This window comes from Rattus norvegicus, chromosome 15, assembly GCF_036323735.1.
Source record: "Rattus norvegicus strain BN/NHsdMcwi chromosome 15, GRCr8, whole genome shotgun sequence".
NCBI classification, from domain to species: domain Eukaryota; kingdom Metazoa; phylum Chordata; class Mammalia; order Rodentia; family Muridae; genus Rattus; species Rattus norvegicus.
The window spans coordinates 69,833,582-69,852,031 of record NC_086033.1 but is presented as its reverse complement, the minus strand read 5'-3'; the positions used below and the strand labels follow the sequence as shown (position 1 = coordinate 69,852,031).

The 18,450-nt window shown below is 40.6% G+C and overlaps 1 protein-coding gene across 7 annotated transcripts in view; it reads right to left on the bottom strand.

The window, feature by feature from the left end:
• Window positions 1–18,450, bottom strand: part of Tdrd3 (tudor domain containing 3) — a 162,852-nt gene that overhangs the window by 59,574 nt on the left and 84,828 nt on the right. For 5 of the 7 annotated variants that reach the window (XM_063274315.1, XM_039093362.2, XM_039093361.2 and 2 more), the window contains one exon: window positions 13,376–14,226. The exons of the other annotated variants lie outside the window; for them this stretch is intronic. In XM_063274315.1, coding sequence (XP_063130385.1) covers window positions 13,376–14,226 — 851 coding nt within the window. The remainder of the gene's footprint in view (window positions 1–13,375; window positions 14,227–18,450) is intronic. 7 annotated transcript variants of the gene reach the window in all.

Sequence of the window (18,450 nt, the reverse complement as noted above, 5' to 3'; positions counted from 1 at the left end):
TGTATTGTTTCAGACTCACTAAGATTATATATTTCAATCTTTAACTTCTCAAACTGCCTTAGTTCACATAAGTTCAATAGTTACCCTGTACCACAGGAAAACAAATACCTGCTTTGCAACTTAACAGTTTAATCGTTAGCTCCTGTAAGCCCATAGAGTAATTGAGGGTGCAGGATGCAATTTGTCTGGATTTTATCTTCAACTCTCTAAAATACAACCCTGACACCAAGGTGAGTTTTTAAAAGCCTTATGAGAAACTAGCCACAAATAAAGCCATATATTTAATTTCTTTTTTTTTAAAAAAGTACCTATAGTTTTATAAGGTTATAACAGCAACAAAACTTCTCTATGATGTGGAAATTAGTGTATACAGTTTATATGGTCAGCATTTAAAAATGGTGAGACCTCAGGAAGAGCTTCCTGTGGATGGAACACATTTAAAGACAAAGAATATTCAGCCAACTCAAGTATTTCCAGGGCAAGTTACAGGGCCATAAGCATGCACACAGGGAACTAATAGAGGTTTTAAAGTAATTATGATATGACATGACTGCCCAACAAATAAAAAATTGGGACTAGTAAGTAATAACTATCATATCATTATGACTAACAGTTTGTACTTCATACACAGGTTAGATTTTAAGTGGAATGGATCATAATAATGCAGTATCAATGAAAAACATGGAAGATCTGATTGCGGGCCAAAACAACAATTTGGAGGCTATTATTATTATAATCAAGTTCAAAGGAAAAAATTAATTGAGTTAATTTTATAGTGTAATGAGAAATGGAAAACTAACTCAAATTTTCAGTTCTTCTGTGGAAATAAAACAAGTATTGTGAAGAATTATGTAAACATGAGAATATACCTGTTGGACACCTCCAGAACGTAATTATTGTAAAAATTCAGATATGGCTTCTTAATGGAAGTTATACCCATTTCTTTTCTTACATTTCTATCTTTGCTTTTATGGGAAAAAAATGTGAATGTTGTCTCTTCTTGACAAAACATTTAAATTTGCCTCTTAAGCAGGGTAGCTTTGGGGGTAACCGTGAATAGTGCCAATTTCTAAAACTTGAGTATAAGCTAGAATCCTAAAACACCCATCTCACTGAAAGTATATATGCCCATGTAAATGAAAGTGATCACCTTAAAAGATCCTTCAGTTGTTCTAAGAACACTATAATAGCTCAAAATATCAAGATAGTCTGAACTATCGTTATAAATCTATTCAACACAAGCAACAAATGAATTTAGCATATTGTTTTTCTTTCCTAAATTTTTAGGCAGTCTTTATTTTGATAAAGTACCTATTAAGTATAGGTTACCATAATAATAAATTAGACTGTTTCATTGAAAAGAATGTTGTCTTTCATCCTACATGAACACTGATTTTTTTTTAGACACTTATAATTAAGATTAAAGTTTTATTAAAAAGTGTGCCAAGTTCTGGGAGGCATTTGGGTATACACAGTCAGAACTAACCAACCTATATATCCCCAACCTAGTGCTTAGAAACTACTGGGTTATGATTTGTTTAACACTCAATTTTTGCAGAAGGAACTTGTCTGCCAATTTCGCTTGGAAAACAGAGAGATCTATTCTCCTCTGTTGCTCCATTTACCTCTGGCTGATCATGTACATCTAAACCTTTTCTGTCTTTTGGCAGTGGACAAGGATACCAAGGAGATACCCCTTTTCAAAGAAGGCGGTTTTAGGCTTGCCAGCTTGGCTAATGGAGGGCTGCTATCACTAACAGAGGTATAATTCTAATAGAATGTCAGTGAAATACTGCCTCATTTGCCACATCTTTCCAACATGGTTAAACTTCAAACCTAATCTCTTCTTTCTCTGGCTCTAGTACAGATCAGCTCATCACAGCACTGATCACCCAATATAGAAAACAATACCTAACCTCTCACACACAAGTGTGACCAAGAATCATGTTTCTAAGGTCTACAATGTAAGCTTTCTATTCATTTACTACCTTTTCCTTGCCTCTGAATGGTGATGAAGTAGCTAAATACAAAGAAATTTTTAATATTCAAATCAAGCATTTTCTCTTGACCTCCAGGGGCAACAGACATGAACATGTTCAAAACCATCTGTAACTTCAGTTCCCAGAGACTCTAACCCCCTCGCCTGACCTCTGTGGGCACCAATCATACACTGGTACACATACATACATGCAGGCAAAACATTCATACACATAAAATAAAATGACTAAATTTTTTTCAAGTAAAGTATCTTGCATAAATCTACCAATAAAATAAAAGACTTACATAGTGAAAGCTCTGATACGAAAGAAAAAAGGAAACAACAAACAAACCAGAAAATGGAAAGAACATCCCATGCTCGTTGAAAGATTAATACTGTGAAAATGACTATTCTGCCAAAAGTAATACTACGCTGCTAAATAAACACAATATTAAACCAACTTCGAACTTGTTAAACTCATAGATCGATCTGAGAAGCCATTTTAGTAGATGGTAATTAGTACAGTTATCCACAACTAGTTCATCTTCAGAGAATAAGAGACATAGAATGCTAATCCCTAGCATAACACAAATACTTCAATTGACCTCCCAAGCCACGGGGAAGTGAAGAAGCCCAAGGTTGTGGATGACTGCAGGAAAACATTGTCTTCTGGACACAGCAGGGCAGTGTATAAACTCACAGCAGTTGTGACAGCATGTACAAAATCTGTATAAGCCGAGGCTACACCAAATCCCAGCAAGGAAACATAAGTTGGACACACAGTTCTATTCCCGCTCCAAGCCTTGAAGCTAAGGGTACAGCCTTTTAAAGTTTGAAATTATATTTTAAAACGGAGCATGAAACTAAACAGAGTTCTCAAAAGATGAAAAACGAATGGCCAAGAAACAATTTTTAAAATGTTCAATATCCTTAACCGCCAGGGATATGAAAATTAAAACTAAAACGACTTTCATTTTATCCCAGTCAGAAAGACAAATGACAGTAAGCACCAGGATGAATGAGGGAAAGCCACAGTCACTCATTGAGGTGAGAGGAGGAACTGGTGCACCCACTGTGAACCTCAGTAAAGCAGATCTCCCACAAGACGCAGCCACGTCACTTCAGACTGACAGAACAACAAAAGGACTCTAGACCCTGCCAGAGATACCTGCCCATCCATGTTCACCAATGCTCAACTCACCGCAACAGCTAAGGAGGAAACAGCTAGATGTCTGTCAACTTATGAATGGATAATGGGAACCTGTTATATTCACACAATGCAATATTGTTCAGCTGTTAAGGAAAACACAATATTTAATTCACAGGTAAATGGAGGTAAACAAGACTAATAAAGACAAACGTCACGTTCTCTCTCATTTGTGAATATTAGCTTCAATCATCAGGTCTGCATGCTTCATTTGGAATAGCCAAAAAGGTATGGAAATTAGTAAGAACCAACAGGTGGAAAGGGAGGAAAGTGGAAGGAAGATAAGAATGAAATAACAGGAAGAGTTAAATTGGGGTGGAAATGGGAGACCAGGGGGCAGGGTCAAGGAAGGAACACGGATAAATGACAATACAGACCTTTAGAAAAAACCTTATAGAAACCTGCTACTATACTTCAGAAGCCTCATCTTACACACTTACACACACACACACACACACACACACACACACACACACAAAGAGGGAGGGAGGGAGAGAGGGAGGGAGGGAGGGAGGGAATAGACTTACCCTATAAGATGACAATACCTTTCTTTGCCATTCACAAGCTAACAAACAAAAGCTCTATGCCAAGAATGGATTACTGCTTTTCGAATTGTTGGCCAGTACGTTCTGACAGACTCCAAACATTACAAGTTAGTGCCAATGGCACTGGCTACCCTCCAGAACTTGATGGTAAGACCCAGCTGCTGAAGAGAGTACATACTTAAGTCATAGGACGTGGGGATACCAAGCTGTCACTAACCGGGAGCTCCATTTCTACTGGCTAGCACTGATAGTTCCGAGAGGTGCTATGCACACTACTATATAAGAAAAGTAAGCATCGGGAAGTCCCACACCCGCGGATCCCGGCCCGCAGCAGCTCTCTGCTCCCAGACCCGGTGAGAGAGAGACCCAACCGCCTGGTCAGGTGGGCACTCCTGAGGCTGCAGAGCGGAAGAGACCACCAACACTGCTCACCCCTGCCCACATCCCTGGCCCAAGAGGAAACTGTATAAGGCCTCTGGGCTCCCGTGGGGGAGGGCCCAGGAGCGGCAGGACCCCTGAGCCTGAGACACCGCCGGACCCTGAAGGAAACAGACCGGATAAACAGTTCTCTGCACCCAAATCCCGTGGGAGGGAGAGCTAAACCTTCAGAGAGGCAGACAGGCCTGGGAAACCAGAAGAGACTGCTCCCTGCACACACATCTCGGACGCCAGAGGAAAAAGCCAAAGACCATCTGGAACCCTGGTGCACTGAAGCTCCCGGAAGGGGCGGCACAGGTCTTCCTGGTTGCTGCCGCTGCAGAGAGCCCCTGGGCAGCACCCCACGAGCGAACCTGAGCCTCGGGACCACAGGTAAGACCAAATTTTCTGCTGCAAGAAAGCTGCCTGGTGAGCTTGGGACACACGGAAGCAGAATTTCTCTAGAACCGGGCACGTTCTGTGTATACCGGAAGTCCCACACCCGCGGATCCCGGCCCGCAGCAGCTCTCTGCTCCCAGACCCGGTGAGAGAGAGACCCAACCGCCTGGTCAGGTGGGCACTCCTGAGGCTGCAGAGCGGAAGAGACCACCAACACTGCTCACCCCTGCCCACATCCCTGGCCCAAGAGGAAACTGTATAAGGCCTCTGGGCTCCCGTGGGGGAGGGCCCAGGAGCGGCAGGACCCCTGCCACAGACACCGCCGGACCCTGAAGGAAACAGACCGGATAAACAGTTCTCTGCACCCAAATCCCGTGGGAGGGAGAGCTAAACCTTCAGAGAGGCAGACAGGCCTGGGAAACCAGAAGAGAGTGCTCCCTGCACACACATCTCGGACGCCAGAGGAAAAAGCCAAAGACCATCTGGAACCCTGGTGCACTGAAGCTCCCGGAAGAGGCGGCACAGGTCTTCCTGGTTGCTGCCGCTGCAGAGAGCCCCTGGGCAGCACCCCACGAGCGAACTTGAGCCTCGGGACCACAGGTAAGACCAAATTTTCTGCTGCAAGAAAGCTGCCTGGTGAGCTTGGGACACACGGAAGCAGAATTTCTCTAGAACCGGGCACGTTCTGTGTTTACCGGAAGTCCCACACCCGCGGATCCCGGCCCGCAGCAGCTCTCTGCTCCCAGACCCGGTGAGAGAGAGACCCAACCGCCTGGTCAGGTGGGCACTCCTGAGGCTGCAGAGCGGAAGAGACCACCAACACTGCTCACCCCTGCCCACATCCCTGGCCCAAGAGGAAACTGTATAAGGCCTCTGGGCTCCCGTGGGGGAGGGCCCAGGAGCGGCAGGACCCCTGCCGGAGACACCGCCGGACCCTGAAGGAAACAGACCGGATAAACAGTTCTCTGCACCCAAATCCCGTGGGAGGGAGAGCTAAACCTTCAGAGAGGCAGACAGGCCTGGGAAACCAGAAGAGACTGCTCCCTGCACACACATCTCGGACGCCAGAGGAAAAAGCCAAAGACCATCTGGAACCCTGGTGCACTGAAGCTCCCGGAAGGGGCGGCACAGGTCTTCCTGGTTGCTGCCGCTGCAGAGAGCCCCTGAACAGCACCCCACGAGCAAACCTGAGCCTCGGGACCACAGGTAAGACCAAATTTTCTGCTGCAAGAAAGCTGCCTGGTGAACTCAAGACACAGGCCCACAGGAACAGCTGAAGACCTGTAGAGAGGAAAAACTACACGCCCGAAAGCAGAACACTCTGTCCCCATAACTGACTGAAAGAGAGGAAAACAGGTATACAGCACTCCTGACACACAGGCTTATAAGACAGTCTAGCCACTGTCAGAAATAGCAGAACAAAGTAACACTAGAGATAATCTGATGGCGAGAGGCAAGCGCAGGAACCCAAGCAACAGAAACCAAGACTACATGCCATCATCGGAGCCCAATTCTCCCACCAAAACAAACATGGAATATCCAAACACACCAGAAAAGCAAGATCTAGTTTCAAAATCATATTTGATCATGATGCTGGAGGACTTCAGGAAAGACCTGAACACACTTAGGGAAGCACAGGAAAACATTAATAAACAAGTAAAAGCCTACAGAGAGGAATCGCAAAAATCCCTGAAAGAATTCCAGGAAAACACAATCAAACAGTTGAAGGAATTAAAAATGGAAATAGAAGCAATCAAGAAAGAACACATGGAAACAACCCTGGATATAGAAAACCAAAAGAAGAGACAAGGAGCTGTAGATACAAGCTTCACCAACAGAATACAAGAGATGGAAGAGAGAATCTCAGGAGCAGAAGATTCCATAGAAATCATTGACTCAACTGTCAAAGATAATGTAAAGCGGAAAAAGCTACTGGTCCAAAACATACAGGAAATCCAGGACTCAATGAGAAGATCAAACCTAAGGATAATAGGTATAGAAGAGAGTGAAGACTCCCAGCTCAAAGGACCAGTAAATATCTTCAACAAAATCATAGAAGAAAACTTCCCTAACCTAAAAAAAGAGATACCCATAGACATACAGGAAGCCTACAGAACTCCAAATAGATTGGACCAGAAAAGAAACACCTCCCGTCACATAATTGTCAAAACACCAAACGCACAAAATAAAGAAAGAATATTAAAAGCAGTAAGGGAAAAAGGTCAAGTAACATATAAAGGGAGACCTATCAGAATCACACCAGACTTCTCGCCAGAAACTATGAAGGCCAGAAGATCCTGGACTGATGTTATACAGACCCTAAGAGAACACAAATGCCAGCCCAGATTACTGTATCCAGCAAAACTCTCAATTAACATTGATGGAGAAACCAAGATATTCCATGACAAAACCAAATTTACACAATATCTTTCTACAAATCCAGCACTACAAAGGATAATAAATGGTAAAGCCCAACATAAGGAGGCAAGCTATACCCTAGAAGAAGCAAGAAACTAATCGTCTTGGCAACAAAACAAAGAGAATGAAAGCACACAAACATAACCTCACATCAAATATGAATATAACGGGAAGCAATAATCACTATTCCTTAATATCTCTCAATATCAATGGCCTCAACTCCCCAATAAAAAGACATAGATTAACAAACTGGATACGCAACGAGGACCCTGCATTCTGCTGCCTACAGGAAACACACCTCAGAGACAAAGACAGACACTACCTCAGAGTGAAAGGCTGGAAAACAACTTTCCAAGCAAATGGTCAGAAGAAGCAAGCTGGAGTAGCCATTCTAATATCAAATAAAATCAATTTCCAACTAAAAGTCATCAAAAAAGATAAGGAAGGACACTTCATATTCATCAAAGGAAAAATCAACCAAGATGAACTCTCAATCCTAAATATCTATGCCCCAAATACAAGGGCACCTACATATGTAAAAGAAACCTTACTAAAGCTCAAAACACACATTGCACCTCACACAATAATAGTGGGAGATTTCAACACCCCACTCTCATCAATGGACAGATCAGGGAAACAGAAATTAAACAGTGATGTAGACAGACTAAGAGAAGTCATGAGCCAAATGGACTTAACGGATATTTATAGAACATTCTATCCTAAAGCAAAAGGATATACCTTCTTCTCAGCTCCTCATGGTACTTTCTCCAAAATTGACCATATAATTGGTCAAAAAACGGGCCTCAACAGGTACAGAAAGATAGAAATAATCCCATGCGTGCTATCGGACCACCACGGCCTAAAACTGGTCTTCAATAACAATAAGGGAAGAATGCCCACATATACGTGGAAATTGAACAATGCTCTACTCAATGATAACCTGGTCAAGGAAGAAATAAAGAAAGAAATTAAAAACTTTTTAGAATTTAATGAAAATGAAGATACAACATACTCAAACTTATGGGACACAATGAAAGCTGTGCTAAGAGGAAAACTCATAGCGCTGAGTGCCTGCAGAAAGAAACAGGAAAGAGCATATGTCAGCAGCTTGACAGCACACCTAAAAGCTCTAGAACAAAAAGAAGCAAATACACCCAGGAGGAGTAGAAGGCAGGAAATAATCAAACTCAGAGCTGAAATCAACCAAGTAGAAACAAAAAGGACCATAGAAAGAATCAACAGAACCAAAAGTTGGTTCTTTGAGAAAATCAACAAGATAGATAAACCCTTAGCCAGACTAACGAGAGGACACAGAGAGTGTGTCCAAATTAACAAAATCAGAAATGAAAAGGGAGACATAACTACAGATTCGGAGGAAATTCAAAAAATCATCAGATCTTACTATAAAAACCTATATTCAACAAAATTTGAAAATCTTCAGGAAATGGACAATTTCCTAGACAGATACCAGGTATCGAAGTTAAATCAGGAACAGATAAACCAGTTAAACAACCCCATAACTCCTAAGGAAATAGAAGCAGTCATTAAAGGTCTCCCAACCAAAAAGAGCCCAGGTCCAGACGGGTTTAGTGCAGAATTCTATCAAACCTTCATAGAAGACCTCATACCAATATTATCCAAACTATTCCACAAAATTGAAACAGATGGAGCCCTACCGAATTCCTTCTACGAAGCCACAATTACTCTTATACCTAAACCACACAAAGACACAACAAAGAAAGAGAACTTCAGACCAATTTCCCTTATGAATATCGACGCAAAAATACTCAATAAAATTCTGGCAAACCGAATTCAAGAGCACATCAAAACAATCATCCACCATGATCAAGTAGGCTTCATCCCAGGCATGCAGGGATGGTTTAATATACGGAAAACCATCAACGTGATCCATTATATAAACAAACTGAAAGAACAGAACCACATGATCATTTCATTAGATGCTGAGAAAGCATTTGACAAAATTCAACACCCCTTCATGATAAAAGTCCTGGAAAGAATAGGAATTCAAGGCCCATACCTAAACATAGTAAAAGCCATATACAGCAAACCAGTTGCTAACATTAAACTAAATGGAGAGAAACTTGAAGCAATCCCACTAAAATCAGGGACTAGACAAGGCTGCCCACTCTCTCCCTACTTATTCAATATAGTTCTTGAAGTTCTAGCCAGAGCAATCAGACAACAAAAGGAGATCAAAGGGATACAGATCGGAAAAGAAGAGGTCAAAATATCACTATTTGCAGATGACATGATAGTATATTTAAGTGATCCCAAAAGTTCCACCAGAGAACTACTAAAGCTGATAAACAACTTCAGCAAAGTGGCTGGGTATAAAATTAACTCAAATAAATCAGTTGCCTTCCTCTATACAAAAGAGAAACAAGCCGAGAAAGAAATTAGGGAAACGACACCCTTCATAATAGACCCAAATAATATAAAGTACCTCGGTGTGACTCTAACCAAGCAAGTAAAAGATCTGTACAATAAGAACTTCAAGACACTGAGGAAAGAAATTGAAGAAGACCTCAGAAGATGGAAAGATCTCCCATGCTCATGGATTGGCAGGATTAATATGGTAAAAATGGCCATTTTACCAAAAGCAATCTACAGATTCAATGCAATCCCCATCAAAATACCAATCCAATTCTTCAAAGAGTTAGACAGAACAATTTGCAAATTCATCTGGAATAACAAAAAACCCAGGATAGCTAAAGCTATCCTCAACAATAAAAGGACTTCAGGGGGAATCACTATCCCTGAACTCAAGCAGTATTACAGAGCAATAGTGATAAAAACTGCATGGTATTGGTACAGAGACAGACAGATAGACCAATGGAATAGAATTGAAGACCCAGAAATGAACCCACACACCTATGGTCACTTGATTTTTGACAAAGGAGCCAAAACCATCCAATGGAAAAAAGATAGTATTTTCAGCAAATGGTGCTGGTTCAACTGGAGGGCAACATGTAGAAGAATGCAGATCGATCCATCCTTATCACCCTGTACAAAGCTTAAGTCCAAGTGGATCAAGGACCTCCACATCAAACCAGACACACTCAAACTAATAGAAGAAAAACTAGGGAAGCATCTGGAACACATGGGCACTGGAAAAAATTTCCTGAACAAAACACCAATGGCTTATGCTCTAAGATCAAGAATCGACAAATGGGATCTCATAAAACTGCAAAGCTTCTGTAAGGCAAAGGACACTGTGGTTAGGACAAAACGGCAACCAACAGATTGGGAAAAGATCTTTACCAATCCTACAACAGATAGAGGCCTTATTTCCAAAATATACAAAGAACTCAAGAAGTTAGACCGCAGGGAAACAAATAACCCTATTAAAAAATGGGGTTCAGAGCTAAACAAAGAATTCACAGCTGAGGAATGCCGAATGGCTGAGAAACACCTAAAGAAATGTTCAACATCTTTAGTCATAAGGGAAATGCAAATCAAAACAACCCTGAGATTTCACCTCACACCAGTGCGATTGGCTAAGATCAAAAACTCAGGTGACAGCAGATGCTGGCGAGGATGTGGAGAAAGAGGAACACTCCTCCATTGTTGGTGGGATTGCAGACTGGTAAAACCATTCTGGAAATCAGTCTGGAGGTTCCTCAGAAAATTGGACATTGAACTGCCTGAGGATCCAGCTATACCTCTCTTGGGCATATACCCAAAAGATGCCTCAACATATAAAAGAGACACGTGCTCCACTATGTTCATCGCAGCCTTATTTATAATAGCCAGAAAATGGAAAGAACCCAGATGCCCTTCAACAGAGGAATGGATACAGAAAATGTGGTACATCTACACAATGGAATATTACTCAGCTATCAAAAACAACGAGTTTATGAAATTCGTAGGCAAATGGTTGGAACTGGAAAATATCATCCTGAGTGAGCTAACCCAATCACAGAAAGACATACATGGTATGCACTCATTGATAAGTGGCTATTAGCCCAAATGCTTGAATTACCCTAGATCCCTAGAACAAACGAAACTCAAGACGGATGATCAAAATGTGAATGCTTCACTCCTTCTTTAAATGAGGAAAAAGAATACCCTTGGCAGGGAAGGGAGAGGCAAAGATTAAAACAGAGACTGAAGGAACACCCATTCAGAGCCTGCCCCACATGTGGCCCATACATATACAGCCACCCAATTAGACAAGATGGATGAAGCAAAGAAGTGCAGACCGACAGGAGCCGGATGTAGATCGCTCCTGAGAGACACAGCCAGAATACAGCAAATATAGAGGCGAATGCCAGCAGCAAACCACTGAACTGAGAATAGGTCCCCTATTGAAGGAATCAGAGAAAGAACTGGAAGAGCTTGAAGGGGCTCGAGACCCCAAAAGTACAACAATGCCAAGCAACCAGAGCTTCCAGGGACTAAGCCACTACCTAAAGACTATACATGGACTGACCCTGGACTCTGACCCCATAGGTAGCAATGAATATCCTAGTAAGAGCACCAGTGGAAGGGGAAGCCCTGGGTCCTGCTAAGACTGAACCCACAGTGAACTAGTCTATGGGGGGAGGGCGGCAATGGGGGGAGGGTTGGGAGGGGAACACCCATAAGGAAGGGGAGGGGGGAGGGGGATGTTTGCCCGGAAACCGGGAAAGGGAATAACACTCGAAATGTATATAAGAAATACTCAAGTTAATAAAAAAAAAAAAAAAAAAAAAAAAAAAAAAAAAAAGAAAAGTAAGCATCAATCTTATCCAGCTATAAACGCTGCAGACAATAATAATGACTGCCCCAGCAAGACATGCCCAATAGTACAACAGAGGCATGAATAGAATGAGTATAGCCAAGCACTGTTTAATTGGATCTAAGGTCCACTTCACAAACTGAAAGCCATACTTGGCACCATTGTTGGGGCTGAGGATCTATGGCTGGAGAGGTCCTAGTCCCTATGGTAGAACCTACTACTACTATTCAGCTAAAGAGACACAGTATTAGACTGTTATACCCAGAGATTAACGCACCTATCAACTCACATCTGAAAAGCTTCTATTTACAAAAGATGGCGATTAACAGAGAGATCCACAACTAGTCAAGGTGCAGAGAACAAAAGACTGTGTAATGTTCAGCCCTAAGTGCAGCATATAAGTCATACCCCTACCCCTATGATCCCAGGACCATGGAAGGGGAGGGAACAAAAAAGAGGCAGAGGTAGTGGATGACTAAAGAGAAAACGCTGTCTGGACATAGCAGGAAGTTGCACATATGAACTCACAGTGGTCGTGAGAGCATGCCTAAGACCTGTAACAGGCCGAAGTCAGACTAAATCACAGAGTGGAGAGGAGAGGACTATACAAGGCCCTGCCTCTAGCTGAGGACCTACTGGCCGCTGACAGTTGCTGCAAGAGGGAGGGAGGGAGGGTCAGTTTTCTTTAAGAGTATATTCCCTGGTAAGTTGACTATGCTACAGTCAAAGACTCCACATCTAACACTATTGAGGGCAGCACAAATTGGACTTGGTGTAATAATTTTTTAAAGATTTATTTTTTATGTGTCTTGCCTGTGTATATATCTGGATGAGGGTATGAGATATATACCCTGGGACTGGAGTTACAGACTCTGCTGGTGACATGTGAGTACTGGGAATTGAACCCTAGTCCTCTGGAAGAGCAGCCAGTCTCTCCAGCCCCTGTGTATAATAAATTTCTAAATTAAAAACTTAAAAAGAGGACACAAATTTGGGTGGGTAGGGAGCAAGAAGTGGATCTGAGTAGACTTAGGAAAGGTGGCAAATGTAATTAAAACACACTATACAAAATCTTCATTGAACTCATAAAATTAACAACATTCTAGGTTCTCTTCCCTTTCTGTGCCAACCCAGTCTCCAAGCTCTCATAAGATTCTTCTCATTCTATTCTTTTCCTTTTCCCCATCTTCTCCTTTCCCACCATGGTTTCTTTCAGTCCCTTTTAGCCAACAAATAAGTATTAATTTATTACAAGGTGAAAGCTAGCTTATATGTATCTTTATAGGCTATATATATATATACATATATATACATATATATATATATTCTCTTTAAATGAAAACTCACATAATTTTGTACCACCAAAATGAGTTTCACCGTTGAAACTGAGGAAAATTTGCAAGAAAGTCAGCACCTCTAATTCACCAAACGTATGTGAACTATGACTGAACTAAGTGTAATCGCTTTTCAGATGGTTCTCACACGGAAGCTAAAACAAATTCTGCCTATGCATTCACAAAAAATGTTAAATTGTTTTTATGAATTACATACCTATAAATCCCATTAGGTGCTCAAAACAGGTATGTTTACAGAATAAAACATACAGATCCTGTCTAGAGTCCTGCAAGAATATCACATAACACGTAGCAGCATGTTTACAACATTCATACCTTGTTGTCTTCCCAATAAAGTGCAAAACATTCATCTCCAGGTTTCCACATTTTTGCATACTCCACAGGAATAGATGATTCTATCACCTTTTCAGGCTTAATTGGCCCAGATCTTCTTTTGGGCCCACTATTATAAAATATTTTATCATCGTAGGGCACAGCTGTGACAGGTCCTGCTGGCTTAATTGGTCCTACTCGTCTTCCTTTCATAGGCATATCTGTTTCTCCATTTGGAACACCAACAAAACTATTACTTTGGACAGGATTCTGATAATCAGTATTTGCACTAAAATGTTTTTCAATTTTTAGACCACTAAACGCTTCACTATTCATTGTTCGTGATTTCCTGTCATAAAAATGATCAGGATTACTGGTTTGGTTTTCTCTTTTCCCACGTTTTTGATTATTATAATCTACAAATTCTGAAGGATGTGGGTTTTCTTTTGCCTCTGCATACAACGGGCCTCTTCCTGATCTGTTTTGCATAGAGTTATCTCTCCTTTTAAAAGCACCATCATTGTGCTGAAAACCTAAAGGATACGAAGCGTCTTTAGTTCTGTCATATCTAGAATACGGCCTATCACACTTGATCCTCTCTTCTGCCCACACATCAGAACCTGAAGAACTGCTTGGTCTTTCGGAGCCTCTATTTCTAGATAATACGCTGTTTTCTAAGGCTGACTTCAAATTGGGGGTGTCTCTTTGAAAGCGAGGAGGTTTCTCATTTCTCGGCTGCCTGGGGTCGTTCCGAGGAAGATGTCTTGATTGATTGCCATCCTTTATCCCATTTTGCTCAGTATTCGATACTCTGTGCTGTCCTTGATAAAGGTGCTGTGGCTGTGACCTAGGTTCTAAAAGGCAGAAGTACAGCATGCACATTAGAATTAAGACAGCACTGAGAGTTTCTTAATTTTTAAATGCCTAAACTTACACTAGTAGAAGATTACTAAGCTAATACCTTGTTACCTTACATCTCAGCAACTTCTGAGTTCTAGCTATCTATCATGAAATCTTCCTGGTTAGCACATAAGAAAGTTAAGCAATGATATGAATGATGATAAAAGTAGTTTATCAGCTACAAATTTGTCCTATATCAAGTATACACTTGTGTGTGTGTGTATACTTTCTTCTACCGTTTCACAAAAAAATGCCTACAGTATTACCAAATATATGATTTATATTTGATAAACATGTTTGGGATTCTTCGACTGTTTATTTTGACATAAATAAGTGTCAAGATACAGGTCCTTGTTCATTGCCTGGGATCACCAGATTTCACAAGCTGGCACTAACAACCTAAATATGGTTGACCTATTTCCTGCATTGCAAGAAAACTACCCTCATTGTTCTCCAGATAGTAAATGCCAACTTATTGTGTAGCTATATGTTTCCAATGCTTACTAGAAGCAAAAGAATTGTCACATAAACTATTAGGTGCACAAGATTAAAAAAGATGTTTAGAAACCTAAGTCCAGATTATAAATTGAGATTCAAAATGGGAAGATAAACAAGCAAATAAAAGAAAACTCATCTTAGCAGATGTACTTACCGTGCTTGACATTTAAAGGAAAATGGATCATTTTCTAGCTAAGTTTCTACATGCAGGCTAACCAGCTATTAATTATGACAAAAAAAAAAAAATACCCAAGGCTTCAACTGCCTGCCAATTAGATTTATGAGAAACTTTCCCTAAGAATATCTATTTTATAAACATACTCAAATGTCTTATTTTTAATAATTATACTCAATATAGAAATCCATCTTATTTTTTTAATCTGTGTTTATGGGGGGGTGGGGAATATATATGTATACACGCACGCACACACACACACACACACACACACACACACACACACACACACACACGTATATTGTGTACGACATGGGTTGTACACTGGCCAGAGATCCTAGAGCTGGAATTAGAAGTGGATGTAATCCACCTGATGAGTGCTGGGAACTGAACTCAGGTCCTTTGGAAAACCAGCAAGCACTCAACTGCTGAGTCATCTCTCTAGCCCTTAGGCTGTTTTAGACTTTGCCAACATTAGGAATTGTCTAGGAATAAAGACTTAATGAAGAGAGAAGACTGGTGACACACACAATGTGAATGCTCAACAGAAAGGCATGTCAAAGACCAAAGCAGCAGTGCTCTCTGAGAGCTACTCATGCACCCTTCACACAGTGTTCTAATACAGAAACATGGATGCTTAACTAACAAAACAGGATAAGGTTCCTTATAAACTGTACTCAGGAAAATTTTGACGCCAAAATAAATCAAATATAAAGATGTTTGACTTGCCACCAGCTAGATATGTTAATATATCTGGGGAATAAGCTTTTGGGGTTGTTATGTTTAGGATCTGTTTTTCCCTTAACTATTTTAGTCGGGGTCACTGATGATAGTCAAAGGATATTAGAAAAGAAGCAGGTTACTGTGAGAGTAGCTGATAAAAAATGCACAGAAGGAAGGTTCAACTGGACTTGATAGCTAGCTATGATTGATCTCAGTGTCGATAGAAAAGAAAAGCAAAATTTTATAGTCTATAATTGGGTTTAGATGCCTCTTATGTAACAATTTAACTTGTTTACTCCAGAACAAATATCCACAAGAAATTCTGAGGTAGCTTATCTTTTTTAAAAAAAAAAACAAATAACCAAGCATAGAAAACTGTACAAGCGTAAAGAGGAAATGTCATTCCTTTTAACTATTAAAATATCATTTCTAAGTATTGGCTATACATGATAACATAAAGCAAGTAATTTTAACAATAAAGAACATATACTTCATTTTCATTACTATGCTGAGATACGCCAAGGTCCAGCCTCCACTTGGAGAGGGATTCCTGAGAGAAGGGGTATCTGGAAACTTCAAATCAAATGACTCAAAGTCAAATCGTGGGTCCAAGCTGAGGCCTGTGTTCTGCTCAGGGTGGCTCCTTAGCCAGCTCTCTCTCTGTAGATAGTTCTTTGCCCAAAATCTGCTTGAGACAGCTTTTTGCTCCAAAAAGCTCTGATGCTAGGAAAAACTCTGAGAGCTCTAAAACCCATGAATAGTTCATGGGTTTTCTGACCAGAGTCAGAAATTTCTGGTATAAAGCAGAAATCCTACTAAAAAAAATTCTAAAAGAGCCATGAAAAATTCTTTAAAAAAAAAAAAAAAAGAAAAAAAAACTATATTTGCTTTTCATGGATTTTCTGGCCAAAATCAGAAATCATTTTAGAAAAAAATTCCTGAAGAGCTGTGTTTGCTCTCCAGAGACCTCCAGACAGCTCAGCTCTTGTTAGGAAAAGTTCTTAAAAAAAAAAAAAAAAAAAAAAAAAATTGCTATGACTGTCAGCTAGCTCATCTCAGGCAGACCAAAAGTCCAGCTTTAATTTTCATATCAATTCAGTCCTTTATTTCAGTTTACCTCTTTTTTTTTCTTTATATTTCTTTCTTTTTTTTTTTATTAACTTGAGTATTTCTTATATACATTTCAAGTGTTATTCCCTTTCCCGGTTTCCGGGCAAACATCCCCCTCCCCCCTCCCCTTCCTTATGGGTGTTCCCCTCCCAACCCTCCCCCCATTGCCGCCCTCCCCCCATAGTCTAGTTCACTGGGGGTTCAGTCTTAGCAGGACCCAGGGCTTCCCCTTCCACTGGTGCTCTTACTAGGATATTCATTGCTACCTATGGGGTCAGAGTCCAGGGTCAGTTACCTCTTTTTTTTTTTTTTTTTTTTTTTTTTTTTATTAACTTGAGTATTTCTTATATTCAGTTTACCTCTTGATCAACCCATGAACCAGCATTTCATTACCATAGTCGATTGACTCTTAGGAAAAGAGTGGAAAGTACATTTTCATTTAACAACACAAAAGAATTCAGAGATCTGCCTGCCCTTGTAAACTTGGCTGGGTTGGATCCTCTCCTGAAATTCCCATTCCACTGGAAATGTATTCTGTCTTAGGCTGATCTTGAACTTGGGGAACCGCCTGCCTTTGTAAGCATAAACAAAACAACTCAGCAGAGTGGGGTTCTTGCCTTTGGACCAACACACCCTAAATCTCTTTACGTCCTTCCTTACTATCTTTCTCACAAGCTGGCTCTTAATGCAGCTGCCTCTGTTCCTTTAGATTTGTGAAGCTCCTTACACAATTCATATTGCCTCCTTATATATATTTTCAGGGTTCCCACAGCCTTAAGGGTTGTCCTGAAGATCACAACACTCTACCATTTTGCTGAGACATTAACCACAGACTCACGCTCTGTCTGATTATCATGGAGCATTAACCTTGGCAGAGAGGACATTCCTGGAAAATACTTAATTATATGAACAACCCTTACACCTAAGGCAACCATCAACAATCATAAAGGCCCACACCCTGCTTGCTCTGTTCCAGGGGAAGTACCATGCCATTCAGTCCCTAACATGGCTTCAGTATCAGTCAGAATCCAGGAACTTTCTGCCACTCTTTCAGAGAATCAGGAATCCACATTGTAGCACTCCAAACACCACCTGATGCTAAATCTATAACCACTCCAATAATACAAATGTATAAGAAAGAAATTCATAAGCTTTTAAACCTTAGCCTAAAGAAAATAATACCAAAAAGAAGCAGAAACAGTTCAGAATTTTTTTTTTTAATCTTAATGCTTCTGATTCAAAATGGGATCTTCCTGGAAATACATGGAACATTGAAGACTGCATAGCAGAATACAGGAAAGATTAGCAGAATACAATGAACAGTATTATACAATAGACAAACCATGAACACAATAACAGCTCAAAAAGAAAAAAATATCAAGGAGTATTGCTGTGAGTTAGCATGAATGAACTGAATATGGTTATGCCAGATCATGGATTTCAAAATGTGTGTTTATAACAACTAAAATGGTTACAGCACTATATTAGATTCAAGAATCATCCAGAAAGAAACCATCGTCAAAAATCAACTACTTCTACCAGTATTAAGAATGCTGAGTTAAACAGGCATCTTACAGTATGAATAATTCTTCGCAAAATATTCACTCTACGAGGGCAGCTCCACCTTCCCGTTAAGGTAATGCTTGAATGTGATCTACAGCCATCTAAGCAG